General features: G+C 39.7%; 2 protein-coding genes across 2 annotated transcripts; one reads left to right on the top strand and one right to left on the bottom strand.

Annotated features, from left to right (window-relative positions):
* The first annotated feature begins 409 nt into the window (after window positions 1-409).
* LOC113133858 (Y+L amino acid transporter 2) lies at window positions 410-8,750 on the top strand. The gene is made up of 10 exons (XM_026312846.1): window positions 410-656; window positions 844-1,368; window positions 2,166-2,291; window positions 2,363-2,507; window positions 3,747-3,870; window positions 4,037-4,140; window positions 4,231-4,327; window positions 4,521-4,670; window positions 5,157-5,340; window positions 6,632-8,750. Exons 2-10 carry the CDS (start codon window positions 849-851, stop codon window positions 6,778-6,780), a joined length of 1,599 nt encoding a protein of 532 aa, XP_026168631.1. The 5' UTR covers window positions 410-656; window positions 844-848; the 3' UTR covers window positions 6,781-8,750.
* Window positions 8,751-10,651: 1,901 nt separating this feature from the next.
* On the bottom strand, window positions 10,652-19,552 carry ccdc39 (coiled-coil domain 39 molecular ruler complex subunit). Its single transcript, XM_026313613.1, has 20 exons — window positions 19,325-19,552; window positions 18,608-18,727; window positions 18,334-18,480; window positions 18,078-18,236; window positions 17,904-17,996; window positions 17,390-17,518; window positions 17,042-17,233; window positions 16,831-16,934; window positions 16,607-16,739; window positions 15,688-15,882; window positions 15,418-15,582; window positions 15,199-15,336; window positions 13,551-13,759; window positions 13,260-13,383; window positions 12,979-13,138; window positions 12,691-12,797; window positions 12,113-12,253; window positions 11,655-11,834; window positions 11,459-11,547; window positions 10,652-11,144 (listed from the first exon to the last, which is right to left on the bottom strand). The coding sequence occupies exons 1-20, from the start codon at window positions 19,421-19,423 to the stop codon at window positions 10,958-10,960; spliced, it is 2,871 nt and encodes a 956-aa protein (XP_026169398.1). The 5' UTR covers window positions 19,424-19,552; the 3' UTR covers window positions 10,652-10,957.
* Window positions 19,553-20,356: the final 804 nt, after the last annotated feature.

Genomic DNA, 20,356 nt, shown 5'->3' with positions numbered 1-20,356 from the left:
ACCTCAAGAAGAACTGCAGTGGCAGACATATTAACTACAAGGACAAGTATAATTACTGCAAGGAGATGCACAACTGTTAAAATGAGGCAGGAAACAGCCTTTAAAGGACAAAAAATGAACTCAGAGAAATGGAAGACAATTAGAAAGCAACACAAAATGACCTGGAAGAGACACAAAACAACTAAAAAGAGTCAGTTTGAGTCAGTGTCCTGGTCCAGTTGGGTTTGGGGGGAGCTTTTACAGGATTGTCCTCAGGGGCCCGTTGTTTTCTTTTCCATCTATGTGTGAATGACTGCTGCTGGGCCAATCATAGTGTGTTAAAATATTCATTAATACATCACAGTATCAATTTGACTGTATCCTGTATGTATGTTGAGTGGCTCTGTCTTTCTAAGCTGTTGAAGGCTCCTGGGGGGCAGGGATGAGGTCTGCTTGGCTCTGAAAATAGCACAGAGGGAACACGAGAGTACATGTCGCCTGGTACTGCTGGAAAAACACCGTCTGTGGTGCTGGGCTGCAGGGATTGCAACACTGACTATTGCTTTTGCTACCGGTACGATTTCATCCCACTGTCTGCTTCATAGGAGCAGCTCTGACCTGAGGGACACTGTATATCCAGAGGGAGAAATAAACCTTTCAATTCGCCCAAAAATAAAGTAAGTTCACTTTCTTTATCTTCCTTTTACACATTGGCCTTTTCTCGTTAGGACTATTGCCCCTGTTAGGTTTTGTTAATATCTGGATGTACACTATGAAGAAAAATGTGTGTGTTAATGTTCCTGCGAATATACCTAAGTGTTAAATTTGAAGAACGCTCTTTAATTCTTGCTTCATCATCTCCAGGACTAATGGGGGATCTGAGGCAGAAGATAGGGGTCATGTCACACACGATATGTCCAAGTTCAAGAGCTCCATCTGATGAGGACTTAAAGGCCCCAAATGGAGGGAAAGAAGAGAAAATGCAGATGAAGAGAGAAATTTCTCTCATCAATGGGATCTGCCTCATTGTGGGAAACATGATTGGCTCTGGGATCTTTGTTTCACCTAAGGGTGTACTCATGTACAGTGCTTCGTATGGGCTGTCGTTGCTGATTTGGGCTCTTGGAGGCATCTTCTCTGTGTTTGGGGCTTTGTGCTACGCTGAGCTCGGCACCACCATCACAAAGTCTGGAGCCAGTTACGTCTACATCCTGGAGTCATTTGGTGGCTTCCTGGCTTTTATCCGCCTGTGGACATCAATCCTGTTGATTGAGCCGGCCAGCCAGGCTGTGATTTCACTAACCTTTGCCAACTACCTGGTGGAGGCTTTGTACCCCACCTGCCATCCACCATATAATGCTGTCCGCCTCATTGCTGCAGCCTGTATATGTAAGAATGTGTCTGATGATGATGATGATGATCAGGATCTAGTTTTTCACCCAGAAAACCAGGTTATAAGAATTAGAATTATTTCTTAAAATTTGTCTGAGACTAAAAAGTTTAAGTTTTTGTTCTTATGGTTTTAATCAACCAATGACCAATAAATATATTCGCACTCATTAATTACTCACTCTACCATAAAGTGAGTTTCTCCTCTGTACCCACTTAACGAACATGGTCCATGTGACACAGAGGAGATCATCAGTGATCTGGAGGCCTGAGATGAGGCTTCTGTAGCTTTTGAAATTCAACTTGTCCCAAAATGAGTTTCTCATTTACTGCAAAATGTAACATATCAAGAAAGCAGAAGGTACATTTGAAGCTATAACGGGCCTTGTATCGATTAAAAGTCCAATGGGTAAAATGTGATGTGAAGATTTAGCAGCATCTAGTGGTGAGATTGAAGAATGCAACCTTCTGAGCACGCCCACCCCCACCCCCATCCAGCATTTACTACCTTTAAAACAGAACATGGTTCCCTGTCCAGTACCAGTGTTTGGTTTGTCCATTCTGGGCTACCGTAGAAGCTGTCTCCAGCTGATTTAGGAGACCTGATTTAAAAGTTTCATTCAAAGATTAAGAAAATGCAACAGTTGGTATTTCCTGGTGATTACATAATTGACAACATATTTATAAGGACTTTGTTCCATTTCCGCTAATAGATCACTCTAAATTTTACACATTGAATCTTTAAGATCTGGCCGATATAGAGGAAACTCATTGCCTTAATCCTGTGTGTTTTCCAGGTGTGCTCATTTTTATCAACTGTGCGTATGTGAAGTGGGGAACTCTGGTCCAGGACATTTTCACTTATGCCAAGCTCATGGCTCTCTTCCTCATCATCATTATAGGAATCCTGAAATTATCTACTGGTGAGTAGATAATTTCACTTGAACAGATCACTTGAAATCAGAGTGCTTTAAACTTTGACTTCTCTGTGTAGGGGAAACAAAGAGCTTTGATAGTCCATTTGAGGGCTCCTCCACAGATGCAGGAGCCATTGCTCTGGCCCTCTATTCAGCTCTGTTCTCTTACTCTGGCTGGGATACGCTCAACTTTGTCACGGAAGAGATTCAGAATCCAGAGAGGTACCACACACATGCAGACATACAAACTCACATAAAAATGTAGCCTACGTGAACATGCTTGGTTTTACCACCAGGCTTTTTCTAACCAATCAAAAAACTATCTAGGATTTTTAGTGTCGTTCAGCTCATTGTTTTGATTTTCCAGACTGTGGCTTTAATGTTTGGATCTTTTTCTTATTAGTCTCATTTCCAGACACACCAGGCAGCTGTTTCCAGCAACAACAAAAAAAAAACAAACAAACAAACAAAAAAAAAGCTCTAAAAATGATAGTAGGACACTTTCCCATGAGCAAATAAACATCCATCCATCCATTTTCTATACCCGCTTTTTCCTGAATCAGGGTCACAGGGATCTGCTGGAGCCTATCCCAGCTCTCTTTGGGTGAAAGGCAGGGGTACACCCTGGACAGGTCACCAGTCCATCACAGGGCCACATAGAGACAAACAACCTCACACACTCACACTCACTCCTATGGACAATTTAGAGTCACCAATCAACCTGACATACATGTTTTTGGACTGTGGGAGGAAACCAGAGTACCTGGAGAAAACCCACACAAGCACAGGGAGAACATGCAAACTCCACACAGAAAGGCCGTGTTGCAAACCCACGACCTTCTTGCTGTGAGGCAACAGTGCTAACCACCATGCTGCCTAGCAAAGAAACAAGATAGAAAAAAAAATTAGCACATAGCAGTGAAGCTAAGCTGCACATTTAACAGCTTACATAAGATATTTCCAGATATATCCCTCAAGAGTTGTTGCAGCTGTAAGAGAGTAAATATTGGACTTTACTCTTGGGCTTATTTATGACATGCACAGAAACACAACTCCAAATGAATGTTAATGTTGCTCCATCACTGCTGGGTGTATAAATAAACAACTATTTGCTAATAAGTGCCAGATCAACTGAGAAGGAGATAAAATGTCAAGCGGTTTTTTTTTTTTTACAGTTTGTTTCTGCTGTCCAGGCCTGATCAAACACATCTTTTACATGTAGTAGAAACAGATACAATTCTTATTCACGTCTGTTCTTTTTCATTGTTTGCATTGATTAATCTATGTATAGATGAATGTGACAAACCAAATACAGAAGTGACATTTTCTGTAGAAGCTAGAAACTAGAAAGGAAAATGGGCTATTGGGGTGTGAACTGCGACTTGATTCACCACATCAAACTTGTGATTATTGGAGTTTTTCTTTGAGTCACTAACTTCTCTGTGTGTCTCGTTGCTGTAGGAATCTGCCTCTTGCCATCGCCATTTCCATGCCCATAGTGACCATTATCTACCTGCTGACCAATGTAGCATATTATGTGGTTCTGGACATGCCATCCCTGCTGGCCAGTGACGCTGTTGCTGTGGTAAGACACCTGAGAGATATGACTCATGCTGCAGCTAAATATAGTCCTGCTCTGCTTAGACATGGTTGACCCAAGATGTTTTACACTCTGATAAGCCCATTTGAGACATAGCTGATCAGTTTTTGTGACCCATATATTCATATTTCATATGAATCTTACCCCAAAGACATTTGGGAACGCAGTCCTGGGGCCGTTCAAGTGGATCATCCCAGTTTCAGTAGCCATGTCCTGCTATGGAGGACTCAATGCTTCTATCATTGCTGCCTCACGGTAACAGCAAAATACTCAGCAGACACTGACTACAGGACAATATCATGATGAGTGTTTTGCCAATAACTTTAATCTTTATTGATCATTCAGGTTGTTTTTTGTTGGGGCCAGAGAGGGGCACCTCCCAAACAGTCTGAGTCTGATCCACATGAAGCGTTACACCCCCATACCTGCACTGCTGTTCAACGTGAGGAATATTTACTCTTAAGTACAAATGAATATTAGGTTCCTCAAATGCACACACACACACACACACACACACACACACACACACATACACACATACACACACGACACTTCAAAGAACAAAACATGGTGATAACAGTGTGACGTGTTGCTACAACTTTTCATTGTGGGTGTGTGTGTGTGTGTGGATGCAGGGGTTGATGGGTCTGGTCTTTCTGTGCGTGGAGGACGTCTTCCAGCTCATTAACTACTTCAGCTTCAGTTACTGGCTCTATGTGGGTCTGTCCGTGGCTGGCCTCATCTACCTGCGCGTCACGCAGCCGGACAGATACCGGCCTGTCAAGGTGCTGTGATTTGTTGTTATTCAGCTTCATATTAAATGTATTTAATACTTTTACATTTGTGTTTTCACTTAGAAACAAATCACCCAACAGATTGTTTGTCTGTTTATACACAGGCATCCAGTAAATGGAATATAAATGTAAAACGCAAAAAAAAATAATTACAATAGGTTTTTTTTTAGTGAGGCAAAATATACAATTAAATGTAGATGTGCAAATACACAAATGTGCAACATGGTGATAAGAATACAAGAAAATACGATCTGCTAAACAAAGCAGAGGATACAGAGTTCACCCTCCTGAGGGCCCAAGGGAAAATATTTGTTCAGCTGAAGCTCTAAGCCCGAGAGAAAAGTTTGGTGGGTTTTCATATGACTGTTTAAACAGTTTTGTAATGACTTGAACTATTACTCTGCATGTAAATGTAGATTCACATAGACACACAGATTTTCAAACTAGTCAAATCTGTTTGTATTCTTCTCTCCACAGCTGACCTTGTTCTTCCCCTTCATCTACTGCCTGTGCAGCCTGTTCTTGGTCATCGTCCCTCTGTATGGAGACACCATAAATTCTCTCATAGGAATTGGCATTGCTCTGTCTGGGGTGCCGGTCTATTATGTGACTGTTTATCTGCCTGAGGGGAGGAGGCCCAAATTTCTAAGCAAACTAAACGGTAAGATTCAGATTGTCATGTACAGAAAATGTTGTATTTCAGAGCAGAAGGATGTGTCTTTTAATTTAATTGTAAATATTCATTTAGTCAAATACCATCATGTGTCTGGTTAGCCATTATTAAACACACACAAAGAAAGTGGTGGGACTGCACCAAGGATCGGCTTTGAGCCCCTTCTTGTTTGCTGTGGTGATGGACAGGCTGACAGATGAGGTTAGACAGGAATCTCCCTGGACCATGATGTTTGCAGATGACGTTGTCATCTGTAGTGAGAGCAGGGAGCAGGTGGAGGAAAATCTAGAGAGGTGGAGGTTTGCTCTGGAAAGGAGAGGAATGAAGGTTAGCCGCAGTAAAACAGAGTACATGTGTGTAAATGAGAGGGACTCAAGTAGAACGGTGAGGTTACAGGGAGTAGAGGTGAAGAAGGTGGAGGATTTTAAGTACCTAGGGTCAACAGTCCAGAGCAATGGAGAGTGTGGAAAAGAAGTGAAGAGATGTGTGCAAGCAGGTTGGAACATGTGGAGGAAAGTGTCAGGTGTGATGTGTGACAAAAGAGTGTCAGCAAGAATGAAAGGAAAGGTGGACAAGACAGTGGTGAGAGCAGCCATGTTGTCTGGTTTAGAGACAGTGGCACTGAGAAAAAGGCAGGAGGCAGAGCTGGAGGTAGCAGAGCTGAAGATGTTGAGGTTCTCTCTGGGAGTGACGAGGATGGATAGGATCAGGAATGAGGACATCAGAGGGACAGCTCATGTTAGATGTTTTGGAGAAAAAGCCAGGGAAGCCAGATTGAGATGGTTTGGACATGTTCAGAGGAGGGACAGTGAATACATTGGTAAAAGGATGCTGAGGTTAGAGCTGCCAGGAAGGAGGCCTAGAGGAAGACCAAAGAGGAGGTTCTTGGATGTAGTGAAGGAGGACATGAGGATAGTTGGTGTGGGTGAGGAGGATACAGAGGATAGGGTTAAATGGAGGCAGATGATTCGCTGTGGCAACCCCTGAAGGGAGCAGCTGCAAGGAAGAGAAGAAGAGGAAACACACCCAAAGAAAGTGACAAAAGAAAGACACTCCCCTCCTGAGTTACTGGCCATTATTATAGGATTTATGACATGAAGACTTGTTTAAGACATGTTCATTAGCACGTAGCCTTACATCCTTAAATTTTTGTCCCACATGATTGTATATCACTTTCCAAAACACACAATTAGTCCTCATAGATTATGAGTTATCTGTAACTGACCTCCTCTCTGTTTCCTCCCCTTCCTCCCACACCTTCCCGATTTTCCTCCTGCAGCATTTGCCACCAGAATCACCCAGATCCTGCTCTACTGCTGCCTGACTGAGCTGGACACGGAGCCAGAGGCACCAGCAGGTGGTAAAGCACAGCGAACTGAAGACGGACTGTTTAAACCACCTGCTTTTTCTCTGAGGCCTCAGTCCTGAACCACAAAGCCCTCCATGGACAGAGCAGCGAGGCACTTCTGAGGATCATTTCTACCAGGTCAAGTTAAAAAAAGCTCAGACATCTCAAATGACTGGCCTTGAAGGAGCAGCCGCCTGAGAAACTGCAAACTGTTGCTTTGTTCTGTAAATGCAACATGCTTCCCTTCAGAGATGAAAGAATATCTTCTTGGAGGATATGGAAAATGATTTAATCTAGCTCAAACTGACATTTTCTTTCTTTGTTTCTGTGTGATGATGATACAAAAATGTGTTTCAGAAAACACATAAAACTGTGATTTTGTTTCGAGAATTCAATCATGTGATAGTTGGCATGTGCCATTTGAAAGCTTTTACCCCGAGATATTTTTACAGTTTGTTACATACTAATATGTAAACGCAAAACACCATAGAATGAGTTCATTAGTATTTTAGGATTGGTTCCTGAGCAGCTTCACTCTGAAGCAGTTTAAGTGCCTTGCTTAAGGGCTGTTATTCTTCCTGTTAACTGATTTCAGTAGGTTTTCACATTATGTTTCATAAATACAACTTTAGATTTACTTGTGCTGTTTGTTGGTACAAAGTTATTTTTAAGCACTTTAATGTTGATTTTCACCAAACATTACAAAAAGGCAAAGGCTGCAGACGTTACGCTGGATTATCTGACTGATCTGAGCCGTGAGCACTGAGCCGTGCTACATTTTCACTAAGTTTTAATGTCAGCAAAACACGTCCTGCAGCCCAGTGAGCTCACGCACAGACAATGTTAGCAGCCTGCAGCTTCCCCACACAGAGGAGCTGTTTCATCGTCAGAGAAGAGAAAACACATGCCAACCTGCGCCACCTGCAGCAAGGAAAGTAAAGAGTTTTTAAAGAGAATTTAAAATCTTTGTCCTATTTTTCTTTTTTTTTTTTACATTAACACATGTAGTTTTTTATTTGTGGGTTGTGATCTGTTGTGATCAAGACTTTTTCATTTTGTATTGTAATTAAACTACAAAGATTTTCTGCATCATATTTGTATATTTTGTATGAATGGTGCTTCAGGGAGGTTATTCAGATATTCCTTTATTCAACATGGTTTCTACCTAGTTTTGAGTGTCTATCATAAGAAGCATCCATTCCCGAGTTACAAAACGTGTTTATTTACTCTTTATTGTAAGAGTGTATTATAAAATACTTTCATTATGCCATATTTCAACACCATTCAGGCAAACTCTGTGTGCCTGAATGTGAAAGGATTTCTGTAGTTTTATTTAATTTCAAAGTAAACAATGAAAAAGACACTAAAACTGGGTGTCTGTGTTTTCACCATATTCCTCAACCACAGTCATAAATTCCATTAGGATGAAAACTCTCTTGTGGCAGCTTAAGCTTCAGAGTTTTCAGGTGGGAGTTAAATATAGATTATTTGCATTGATTTCTTTCTATTGCTTTAAATTTGCTCTGGTGTAAATTTGATGTAATGTCTAAGAAGAAAGAAAAAAATGGCAGTGAGAAGGCATCATGAGCAGAGCAGGAGACTTGGGGCCCATCTCAGTCTATTCACCAGCCTGTGTTTCCCTCTAGTGGCTGAAAGTGGAACTGTAGCAATAACTTGTCCATTAGATCTGGATCAGTGAACAGTTTAACATCAATATACTTTATTGTTTTATAATTACCATGTCAGTAATAATACTAGATTAATGTTGTCCTCATAACTAAAGATGTAAAGACATATTCTGCATTTTAAACTAGACATTTTCCAGTTTCTTTATGTATTTACAGCTAATGCCCCAGTAACACGCACAGTCTTTCACTTTCTTCATCACAGTTGCTGAAGTTTCAGCACAGGTGATTTGATCTTGTTTGCATTTGTGACTCTTTCTTGTCCATCTTGTCGTCTGCAATGTTATCCTCCACTACATCCCATCACCAGTCTTTTGTTAGCAGCTGTAACATCATTGTGCATGTCTGGGTCGTTCCTCTTTGTGCTTTAAACTGTGGATTCACTGTTGCACACTTAGTATTGTCACTTATGGTAAAAAAACCTTTGGTTTGTCAAATCTGGCAGTTCTTCTGTTCATGTTATATCAAAACTGAAATAAAAGATTTTTTTCAAATGTTTTTGTCACTGAACGTGAATATTGTCATATGAGGATTTATCAAGACAGACACTGAAAGTCTTTTATTTAAGCTACATGATAAGATGAAAATACAGAGATCAGAAATATCCAGTTAATATCCTTGTTCACACACAGTAAATGAAAAGTTAACATGATATAAAAACACTACTTTCAATTTATATTACGTTTCTTTCTGCATCTTTACATTTTTATTAGCTGTGTTTAATACCGAATGCCTAAAGCCTCTTCATTGCAAACAATACACATCACATTTATGCATTTTGATTAAATGATAATGGATATATTGCACTGGAGTGATTATATTTCATTATATTGCACTGTTGATAGCTCTCACCCAGTTTCCTCATTTATACTGTGGGCGTTTTAAACCATTTTATAGCTTGGAAATTTAATATACAACTAGTTTACAACAGCTCCCTTCTTTACATTATAATCTTGTTCATTTTTTTCATTTTAATACTTCAAACGTGACAGTTTGCTGCACACCTTGTCCGTTTAATTTCTTTGGTTAAGGCGCCTCAGCGGTGGCTCTTCCATAAAGCACATTCTTCTCCTTTATTTCCTTCGGTTTCAAAGTCCAGTAACCAAACACGGAGAAACCTGAGCTGTGGTTTCAGATTCTGGTCATCTTCTTTACAGTCAGAGTGACGTTCGTATCTGGTTGGAACTGGTTGATGATTTCGTGGAGCTGAAAGACACAACGCATTTTAAACAGCCAGTAAGAATTATATGATATTAGCTTCTGTACTGCACATACTTTTCTGAATGTTTTATGATATTACTATAATAATTTAATGATTAGATATTAGGAAGATCATTTGGTAAACAAGCTGTGTGAGTTACCTTAGTTAAGAACAGACTGAGTGTCATTTCATTTAACTCTTGACTGGACAGAACACCTGTATCAATAATTGCCACAACTATGGGAGAAATATATCGATACATAAATTCAGAAACATCAAAATGTTGGAAATCAAGGTGAATCATATTCTTCATATTACATTTAAAATGCACATACCATCCAAGTCAGATGTGGGAAGGACTGATTCTGTCAATGTCATGTTTGACATCTCTGCAGTAGCAGAGGTAAAGAACGCAGAGGAAACATTACAACAAAGGAGATAATATTTAAAATGTAGACAAATGTCAGCTCAATAAATGCATATACAGTTCACATGTTTAAATATTCTTCTTTCTACTACCAGTCTACTCACTTGTCTGTGCAGCAGATGAGGCCAAACATCCAGCAAACAGGACCAGCAGCAGCATGTTGGTTTTTTTTTTAATGAAATATGTGAGAAATAGTTCAGCACCGTCAGAGCCTCTCACGACTTTTGTTCTGTACAAGGAAATGCCTCTCCTGTTCAGAGGGAGTGGCATATAACCAACAATACATACACTCCTCAAACAACTGTCTGGACTAGAATGACTAATAACCAGGAAACCACTAACTTTCCAAGGAATTGTTGGGAATTTGTGCATCTTTTTGCTCATGTATGGTCCTTTAAAGCTGTGATTGTCTGTATTATACAGTATAGCACAAAGCTCACCACTAGACTAGTAGACAAATATATGTTGGAATGATAGAGAAAGCTATGATGAAGCAAAGTAAATAAATAAGGCTATTAGAGCTCAGTAAGAGAAGATCATTAATCTCACAAATTAAATAAACATTTAATTTAACTTAAAACAGTAAAGCACAAATGCAACAAATTGCAAACAACAGCTCTCAGATTTGTCTGGTACTTTTTATTGAGATGAGCAAAGCAGGAATGAAAAAATAAGGCTCATGTTTTGGAAACTTTGCAGTCTATCTACATATTGTGGGCACAGCCAGTTTCCATTTCAGGCTACATTAGAGTTAAATAAAGTACACAGTTATAGGAACAAGCCCTCAAACAACAGAATTTAAGAATAACACTAAAATTAAGAATAATATATTTTCTTAACACATAACAGCATGAAACCACATTCAACCTATACTAGCCTCTTTTCACAACATAAAGAATGCACACATTTTAGATCAATATCAATAACCTGGTTATTCTGTGCAACTACCGTTTCTTTAATTTTCTGCTGCTGCTGCTGCTGCTGCTGCTGGTGCTCGCAGAGCTGGACCGTCTGGAGGTGGTGAGAGGAGGGGAGGTCACATTCAGATCCAAGTCCAGTTCCACAGTCTTCAGCACCGAAGAGTGAAGCGCAGAGGCCCCGGGGCTGCTGCTGGCTGAGGACGAAGATGACCTACAATACAGAGAAAGAGCAACAGTGTAAAGTTAAAGAGCAGCAATTGTTTGCATAAAAAAGTACACACAAAATGGTGAATGTTACAAAAATATAGTGAGAAGTTCAAATGTTTTATTAATATAAAAAATAAAAAGACAATTTAAAACATTTTCAGGATGACTACACAATCATAGCATGAAGAGCCCCAGTACAACCAGTCTGTCTCAGCTCGCTGGTTATATTCGAGCAGTACACAGTATTTTTCCATCAGTACAGTCTTTTCTCTACCGTTAAACCCCTGGAGCTTTTGTTAAGAATTTATGAAGTCCGACCTGAGAGAGGCAGAGCTGCGGGCAGAATTTGTCTTGGAGCTCCGATGGCTGGTAGGAGTGGAAGAGGGAGATGGAAGAGACAGATTGGCCTGAGAGAAACAGCAGAAAAAACAGTGAAGTAAAGCACAACCTGTCATGGCACATTGTGGTTAATCAGCCTTCAGAATATAGAACAGTACAGTGAATTGTTTTATACCTGCTGGAAGTATTTCTCCAGCACTGATCGGAGGTCGGGTTTGCCCTCCATGGCCTCGTTCAGCATCTTATTGATACTCTTGTTGAATTCTTTTAGCTCCCTGAGCTTAATGTCCTTTTCTTCAAACGTCTCAGTCTTGGAGTTTTTTGCTGCTCGGATCTCTTTGGTCAGCTTAGAGCACTAGCAAATGGCAGGACCACACAAAATGAAAACATCACTAGGACTGTAACGGCTATCGAATATATTCCTAAATAACAATACTGTATATATACTGTGCCTACATCAACCCTCCTTTAGTTACTCCTCTTCTCTCCCAGTGTATAATATACACAATGTACATTGTGGTTGTGCCATACAATACAGAACAAATCAGCTTGATTTCCAAGCAGTTTATATGAACACACCATAATTATATATTAGTCAGATATTAGATGTAGTTAAACATGTGGACATTAAACCTGTTTTGTTGCTCTGTCAATTTTCTCTTGCTGGGAAGTGATTTCTTTGTTCAGTTTACTGATAAGGGATTGTTTGTGTTTTATTTTATCTTTCTCTATCTGCTCTTCTTGCAGCAGACTGTCCAAGGTATTGTTCATGTCCTGGAAATGGAGAGCAGTGTACACCCACACACACACACACACACACACACACACACACACACACACACAAACACACAGACAGGCGCATGAATACACAGCATAAAATTATTATGAGTATTTAGTATGATACAAAGATAGTCCTTAAGAAACCAAACAAATCATTAAGTTTAATATATAAAAATGTCATTTTTAGACATTATGACTTCCTGTTTACACAGTTGATAGCTTTTAAGTGGTTGGCACTATAGGGGTTTCTTAGCAACCAAATACGCTTTGTTTTAACTAGCTTGGGTATTTATGAAACTTTAATTGAGGTTAGTCAGTAGTTTCAAAGACAAAGGACTTTACACACAAATTTAGAAATGAATTCACAAATAGCAGGTGCAACTAAATCTAGAGTATTTTTCTGCTCAACACTGACTGTAAATAGGAACAACCTGTAAGTCCAGCTGGAGTTCCTGAACCTGCTTTCCCTTGTACTTCAGCGTCACTTCAGCCGCTCTCAGCTGCTCTTCTAGCTTCAGTTTCTCCTGGTACTCTGGACCTAACATAAAAACAGTTTAAATGACTCTGCGTTGGTGTTATCTGTTCTGCTGATTTTAACAGATGAAGACAAAAAAAAAAAAACAACAGACATAAATGATTTAACTTAGTTCTAATGATCCGTGATGAGAGTGTTGCTGCTGAATTGCTAAAGCAGTGTCATTCTACCTTGTCATACGTACTAGATTCTTTTACTTTGTTGAGGGATTTGCGAAATGCCACATTACTGTTGTTGAACAAGTGGATGGTGTTTTCCAGAGCTTTATTTTCCAGCTCCATTTTGCGAATTTTAGCATCCAGACTGTCTCCCTTCAGCCTGAGTTCCTCTTTCTCTTGTGCAACCTGATAAAAAAGCACACTCCTGCAGTGATTCAAAGAGCTGGTGTCTGCTGGAGGAACAAATCTAAACCTGTACTCAACAGAATCAATATGTAACATCATCATGAGCCTCAGCATCTCTCACCTTTGTGATATAGTAAGCCTGTGATTTTTCCTCTTCGCCCTCGGGAGCTGCCATTGAAAGTGCCATGATCTCAAAGCGTTTCTTCATAACATCAATCTTGGACAGTTTCTTGCTTAGTTCAACACTGAAATAGAATCAAACGCTAATAGTGATAGTTTCTTGTAAAAAATGTATCTAAAGGACGCTAAAGTGATCGTACCTCACCGTTAAATCAAAACCAGATGATGTAAAACACAGATGGAGGCAAAGCTGTATGTATATGAGATGTGAAGAAACAACCGGGGTTTATACCTCAGTCTCTGTCTCTCTCGATCACTGATCTTGAACTGCTGGTTGAGCATTTCTCTGTAGACCTTAATCTCATCCTCCCTGTCCTTTATGGCTTTCTGCAGCTGCAGCTTCCTCTTCTCCAAAGACAGCACAATGTCCGCCTTGTTGTACAGCAGATCTCGAACACGCTTGACCTCTATCTTTACGATGTTATGCTCCACCATGTTGTCCTGACGAGGTCAACAGCACACAGCATGGCATTGTTTGGCATACAGATACATCACTTAATATCGGCTATATTTTAATGAAAACCCCATCTAACAGTATGACACTTCATGTGTCGTACAGTCTATGACACTTCATGTGTCGTACAGTCTATGACACTTCATGTGTCGTACAGTCTATGACATTTCATGTGTCGTACAGTCTATGACACCTCATGTGTTGTACAGTCTATGACACTTCATGTGCCATTCAGTCTATGACACTTCATGTGTCGTACAGTCTATGACACTTCATGTGTCGTACAGTCTATGACACTTCATGACACTTCATATGCTGTACAGTCCATGAGACTTCATGTGTCGTACAGTCTATGACACTTCATGTGTCGTACAGTCTATGACACTTCATGACACTTCATGTGTCGTACAGTCTACGACACTTCATGTGTCGTACAGTCTACGACACTTCATGACACTTCATGTGTCGTACAGTCTACGACACTTCATGTGTCGTACAGTCTACGACACTTCATGACACTTCATGTGTCGTACAGTCTACGACACTTCATGTGTCGTACAGTCTACGACACTTCATGACACTTCATGTGTCATACAGTCTACGACACTTCATGTGTCGTACAGTCTATGACACTTCATGTGTCGTACAGTCTATGACACTTCATGTGTCGTAGTCTATGACATTTCATGTGTCGTACAGTCTATGACACTTCATGTGTCGTACAGTCTATGACACTTCATGACACTTCATATGCCGTACAGTCCATGAGACTTCATGTGTCGTACAGTCTATGACACTTCATGTGTCGTACAGTCTATGACACGTCATGACACTTCATGTGTCGTACAGTCTACGACACTTCATGTGTCGTACAGTCTATGACACTTCATGACACTTCATGTGTCGTACAGTCTACGACACTTCATGACACTTCATGTGTCGTACAGTCTACGACACTTCATGTGTCGTACAGTCTATGACACGTCATGACACTTCATGTGTCGTACAGTCTACGACACTTCATGTGTCGTACAGTCTATGACACTTCATGACACTTCATGTGTCGTACAGTCTACAACACTTCATGACACTTCATGTGTCGTACAGTCTACGACACTTCATGTGTCGTACAGTCTATGACACTTCATGACACTTCATGTGTCATAGTCTATGACACTTCATGTGTCGTACAGTCTATGACACTTCATGTGTCGTAGTCTATGACATTTCATGTGTCGTACAGTCTATGACACTTCATGTGTCGTACAGTCTATGACACTTCATGACACTTCATGTGTCGTACAGTCTATGACACTTCATGTGTCGTACAGTCTATGACACTTCATGACACTTCATGTGTCGTACAGTCTATGACACTTCATGTGTCATACAGTCTATGACACATGAGATTACATCAGTTAGTTACCTGTTTCCTGAGTCTGAGTCTCTTCAGCTCATTTTCATTTGTTTTACACAGCAACGTGAGTTCTTCTACCTTCCTGGTCAGATCTCTCTTTTGAGTTTCTGATTTCTCGATCTTTTTAGTCAAAATGCGAATATCATCCTGTCAGAGAAAAAGACACATGAGAAGTAATTATTTCACTGGTTTCCAATTTAGATGTAAATAACCACCAATGAAAGTGACCTCAGACTCCTTGAGTGTGTTGGTAAGCATGTTGGCTGTCTTCTTCTTCTCTTCTAGGGCTTTGGTCAACTCAGCAATCTTTGTGTCAAGCATTGGTTTTTCATCTGAGGGAATATCACCTTGCAGTCGTGCCAGCTTTTTACTGAGGCAGGTGATCGTACTGTCCTATAATGCAGGAGAGTGAAAGGAAAACCTGAACATACGTCTACAGCACATTAGGGAAAGCTGAGTAGCCTGATTATTTATGGTTAGATGTATTAGTATACTTGCCAGATTATAAACAGTCAACTGCTGTTTTATTAAGTACTCCTCCAGTTGTCTGATCTGGCTGTTCAAGCCTTTGATGGTGGATTTGCTTCTTGAAATGTTGGCGATAGCATCCTTCTCTTTTGTCTTTAGGGCATGCAAATGCTCTTTATGATGAAACAGCTCCTCCCTGTAGTCACGCAGCTGGGCATCCAACTCCTGTAGCAAAGCACAGGCCAGAACAGGTTACACAACAGTATTATAGCACATGGCTATGTCACTTTGAGGACAGTAAAAAAAAAAAGCCATGTTGCATGTAAAACTCTATCTCTATCTCTAATCTCTCATTATAGACGACCAGCTATTTCCAGTGCTATTTAGTCAAGTGAATGATAAAATTATCTGGAATAATGAAATTAGCTACCATGCTTTCCAAAATAATGCTTGTCTAGTAAATACCACTGTGGGGCCATACTACATTGAAAAGTTGAATTAAAAAGCTACTCTTTTTAAAAGTCTAGATTTTTCATGTGCTATTTGTTTATCTCTGGGATTATTTTAATGTTTAATTCAGTCAGATTAAAATGTTTTATATGTTTTTTTTACTTTATTAATTATTATTTTACATTCAAATTATCTGGTATAGGCTCCAGTAGATCCCTGTGACCCTAATTTGGAATAAGCAGGTATAAATAAAGAATGGTGGATGAATGGGTTATCTGGTAAAGAAATAGCATAAATGACAGAACCAACATACAGTAGCTGACATTTTGATTGTTTTCAAAATCAGTTTTCAAAAATGATTAAAGAGTCTGTTTAGATACAAAAAATGCCCTGAAAGGAAAAACTGAAAAAGAAACTATAATGTGTGCAACAACAATTATTTTCCAGCTGCCACCATAACTAATAAACAGCTAATGGTCCAAGATGTATGGCAGCTCACTTTGATTGCCTGTTCCTCGTCCTTTAGGTACTGGTCCATCTGGGCAGCTCGTTCCTCCTCACTAAGGGCAGTCTGGGTCACAACTTTCAACTTCTCTTCTAATGCAGAATTGTAGGCCCTGGCCTCCTCCAGTCTACAACACACACATATACAGACAGAGTTTATGCACCAAAGTGCTAAAGTGGTTATCTGTTGACAAAGACAATTCATAAGATTTCACTGACTTGTTATTGCAATCCTGGATATCTTTCTTCATTCCGGATATGTTTGATGTCACAGACTCAACATCAGAGGTTGCTTTGTCCAGCGTCCCTTTGTAACTGTCAAGCTGCAGGACAAATGAGAATCACTTGTGGTGCTTAAAACATTAAACAGATCAGGGATTAGTTTTCAGATTGGCTGTAACATTCGTGGAACACATTTAGAGAATATAACCTCATCTTGAAGCCGGCTGCAGTTATTCTCCTGCTCCTTCACTTCTTGCCGCAGTTTTACTGCCTGTCGGTTGGCTATGGTTATCTTTCTCTCAGTTTCCTTGTTGTTATTCCTCTGAGTATCTAGCAAGTGCTTCCTCTCTGCAATGGCGGCCTTTTTTTCCCTGATTTTCTGATTGGCTTGGGCAAGTTGCTGGAGGAAAGGAACAAAGCAAGAATACAGACACTTGGTGTAACTGTTCAGTGCACATTCACATTATGTTGTGTTTTTATTGTTCACACATGAATACGTTTTGGTTTTGAGTCAGCAATTCTTTTATCAGCAGAATTACAGGGTCACAGTGTTTACCAGCACACACTGCTGTATCTCATCATCTCGTTGCTTCATCTGCTTGATGGTGTTTTCCCATTGTTGAATGAGCTGTCTTGTCTCCAGATGGGCCTGCTGCAAATTCTCTGTAGTCTTATCCAGGGCAATCTGTTACCAAAGATAAATAAAACAACATTTTATAGACACTGTATAATATGTAAAGATCTCAAAATAGATCCCACTGGGCTAGTAGTCAAGAACAACATGGTATAGAGTTTCATTTATACTTAGGCAATTAAATATAGTACTCTGGGACATTATATGCACAGTTAGTTAGTCAAAGTAATATAGTTATTTTCCCTAAACAGCCATCTGAATGGTGCCATTGGGATGGAGATTGATGTATAACATATATGAATGTTGTTTTTGTAACTTTGTTCTATTAAGGGGACAAAGACTTTTTCATTTTTTATTTTTCTTTTAAAAAAGTAGAGATTTTGTCACTAAAATATTAAATGTTCATGATGTGCTTGATTTATTACAATTACTGTACCTGTGTAGTTATAGTCTCAGTCAGTTCTTTCTCAAGTGCCTTGCGCTTTTCATTGGCCTCCAGTGTCGCCTTCTCTATAGCCAGTGTGAGGGACTGAATGGGGAGACATCATAAAGGTGTTAGCTCAGGATGGGTGAGAGTTGAGAACAGCACTCTAGGTGTATGTAGCTTTACCTTGATCCTCTCCTCATCTTGCTGAGCATACTTGATGATGGCCATTGTGTCCTCATCTTTGCGTGCTGACTCCTCCAAAAAGGCATCCATGGTCTGCTGGTCCCAGTTCATCTGGTTCCTAAACTCATCTAGCTTCTGTTTGGCCTTGAAGATTTGGTTCTGATGATAGGGACAAATGTTTGGTATCACCATTTTGTCACCAAAAGCTATAGCAATTTTTAAATGTTTTTCTATGTATGATGGTGATGGTGTTGACCTCTTGCATATTTCTTCTCTCAGCTAAAGATCGAAACTCATTCTCCATCTTAGCAGCCTCTTGTGCCAGGCGACCTTTTTCTCTCTCTGCAAGGGCTGTGAGATGTCTCTCCAACTCTTCTTCTCTTTCCTTCGCCCTGCACAGAGCCTGCATCCCGAAATTGAAAAACAGGATAGTAACAACACTCCTTGAAAGAATAATTATAACCCGGGGTTAGAAGATGATACATATGCCAGTTTGACACATCATAAATAAAGTGTATTGAAAAACCCACCTCTGTATGTTCCAACTCTTGTTTAGCATTTTTGAGGAATTCAGTCATTAACTGCTTTTGATCCCTGTTTTTGTCAAGTTTGTCTTCCAGCTGCAACAACGCTGCCTCTTTCTTGCGAATCTGTTGTTAAGGAGGTCATCAAATTAAAAGCACTCTACTATATTGTCAAGTGTCTCAAAATGTTGTCATTTAATACATGCAATCAAAAACATTTGCCTTGTGATGGTACATGGACAGTTTTACTATTTATCTGCTAGACTTAGTTTAACAGTGTAGCTTAAAAAAAATTTGATAACGTGCCACACATCCTGGAATCTATACATCCACATTATTGTATTTTAGGTTTATTAACTATATTTATTTATAATGCCATCATATATTCGTTGATTATATTATGCACTGTGTAAACTCATATAGTTAAGTAAGTAGTGATTGTGTGAAAGTGCTGAAAGCTCAAATCAATTTTTGACAATCCCTAAATATAAATTCTCTGGATCTCATATGTATGAAGCTGGTGACATTCAGAAACAATAACTTGACTTATGAGTGGGAAAGGTATACCCTGGTTAATGCGCGGCCACAACTTAGTTTCTCATTTCCACGCCTTAGTAACTCATGGCCACTAACGTCTTTGTCTAACGTTAACGTTACGCTAGTTAATATTTTGTCTCGTAAAATTGTCTCGTCTTGTAAACACTAGAACTTTTCCACACTCACCTCCTCCATCAACGCCTTGTTTTCAGCGTTGGGTTCGGGGATAGCAAAGCGCTCATCCCAGCCCATGTCAGATAAAACCGAATTAATAATGTCCGACATTTTCCTGCACTGTCTGCACACAGCAAAGCAAAGGAATAAGTCAGAGGGCTAGTTGGTTAGCTGGTTAGTTTAGTCTTCTACAGTGTAGTCCGCTGTCCGTCTCCCGTCGGCTCTGAACCAGTTGAGATGTCTGTCTGTTGACAGTCACCCTTGGCAACCGCGCCTTTCAAACTGGTCACCACAAGGAAGCAGCGCGAGACTAGGAAAAAAGCTGATCGCGGCTCGCGAGCTCACGTCCTGCAGTCAGATTCTCTATATATAATGACACTATAAGTTATTAATCATGATACTTCAAATGTGTTTTAAATCATTGATTTGATTTGATCAGGTTTAGTAAATGGCCATTATGCTTCCAGTAACTTGACGAGGCTCTTTCAAATAGAGCATTAATCTTATTTCCACATTGGATAGGATATATTTCTTTTATCTTTCAGAAAGATATGGAGTTGGACTTAACTGAAATAGAAAAAGTCAACAGCAAAACAGAGATCCATATCAGCGATACAAAAATAGAAACTTGTGATTATACATAGCACCCTTGAAAAGTTGTATTTTATATTTTGCATCAACAGATGTTTATGTAATCTGCACAGAGCTCTTACTGCAGGCTACAATCTCGTTTTCACAAGGTCAGCCAAACATCACCATGAACTGTGAATCTGTAAGTGCATGTGTCTGTTTGTAGACATTTGGATGTTTTGTTTAAGAAACCTGTCAAAAAAACCAACAGCATTAACAGCATTATACAGTCATTCAGACTACATAACTTAGAGCTCTGAGGTAAAATGCAGCATCGGCCTACAGAGATATACTTTAAAGAGTATTGTTTGCTGAAAAGAACACAAAAGTCATCATCTCAACTTACTCATATCTCCTTCAAATCAAAGTGATTTTTTAGGTAATTTTTGAAAGGTAATTTGACAGACTAACCCA

The sequence above is a fragment of the Mastacembelus armatus genome, chromosome 17 (assembly GCF_900324485.2).
Source record: "Mastacembelus armatus chromosome 17, fMasArm1.2, whole genome shotgun sequence".
NCBI classification, from domain to species: Eukaryota; Metazoa; Chordata; class Actinopteri; order Synbranchiformes; family Mastacembelidae; genus Mastacembelus; species Mastacembelus armatus.
The sequence above is the reverse complement of the archived record's forward strand: the minus strand, read 5'-3'. Positions and strand labels throughout refer to the sequence as shown.

Excerpts from the sequence above, each read along its gene's own strand:
- LOC113133858 (XM_026312846.1), top strand. The coding sequence starts at position 849 with ATGGGGGATCTGAGGCAGAAGATAGGGGTCATGTCACACACGATATGT. Across the intron at positions 2,508-3,746 it reads GAGATTCAGAATCCAGAGAG|GAATCTGCCTCTTGCCATCG; the intron begins GTACCACACACA and ends TCGTTGCTGTAG. Across the intron at positions 4,328-4,520 it reads TACCTGCACTGCTGTTCAAC|GGGTTGATGGGTCTGGTCTT; the intron begins GTGAGGAATATT and ends GTGTGGATGCAG.
- ccdc39 (XM_026313613.1), bottom strand. The coding sequence starts at position 19,423 with ATGTCGGACATTATTAATTCGGTTTTATCTGACATGGGCTGGGATGAG. Across the intron at positions 15,883-16,606 it reads ACGAGGAACAGGCAATCAAA|GAGTTGGATGCCCAGCTGCG; the intron begins GTGAGCTGCCAT and ends GCTTTGCTACAG. Across the intron at positions 15,337-15,417 it reads ACACACTCAAGGAGTCTGAG|GATGATATTCGCATTTTGAC; the intron begins GTCACTTTCATT and ends TTTCTCTGACAG.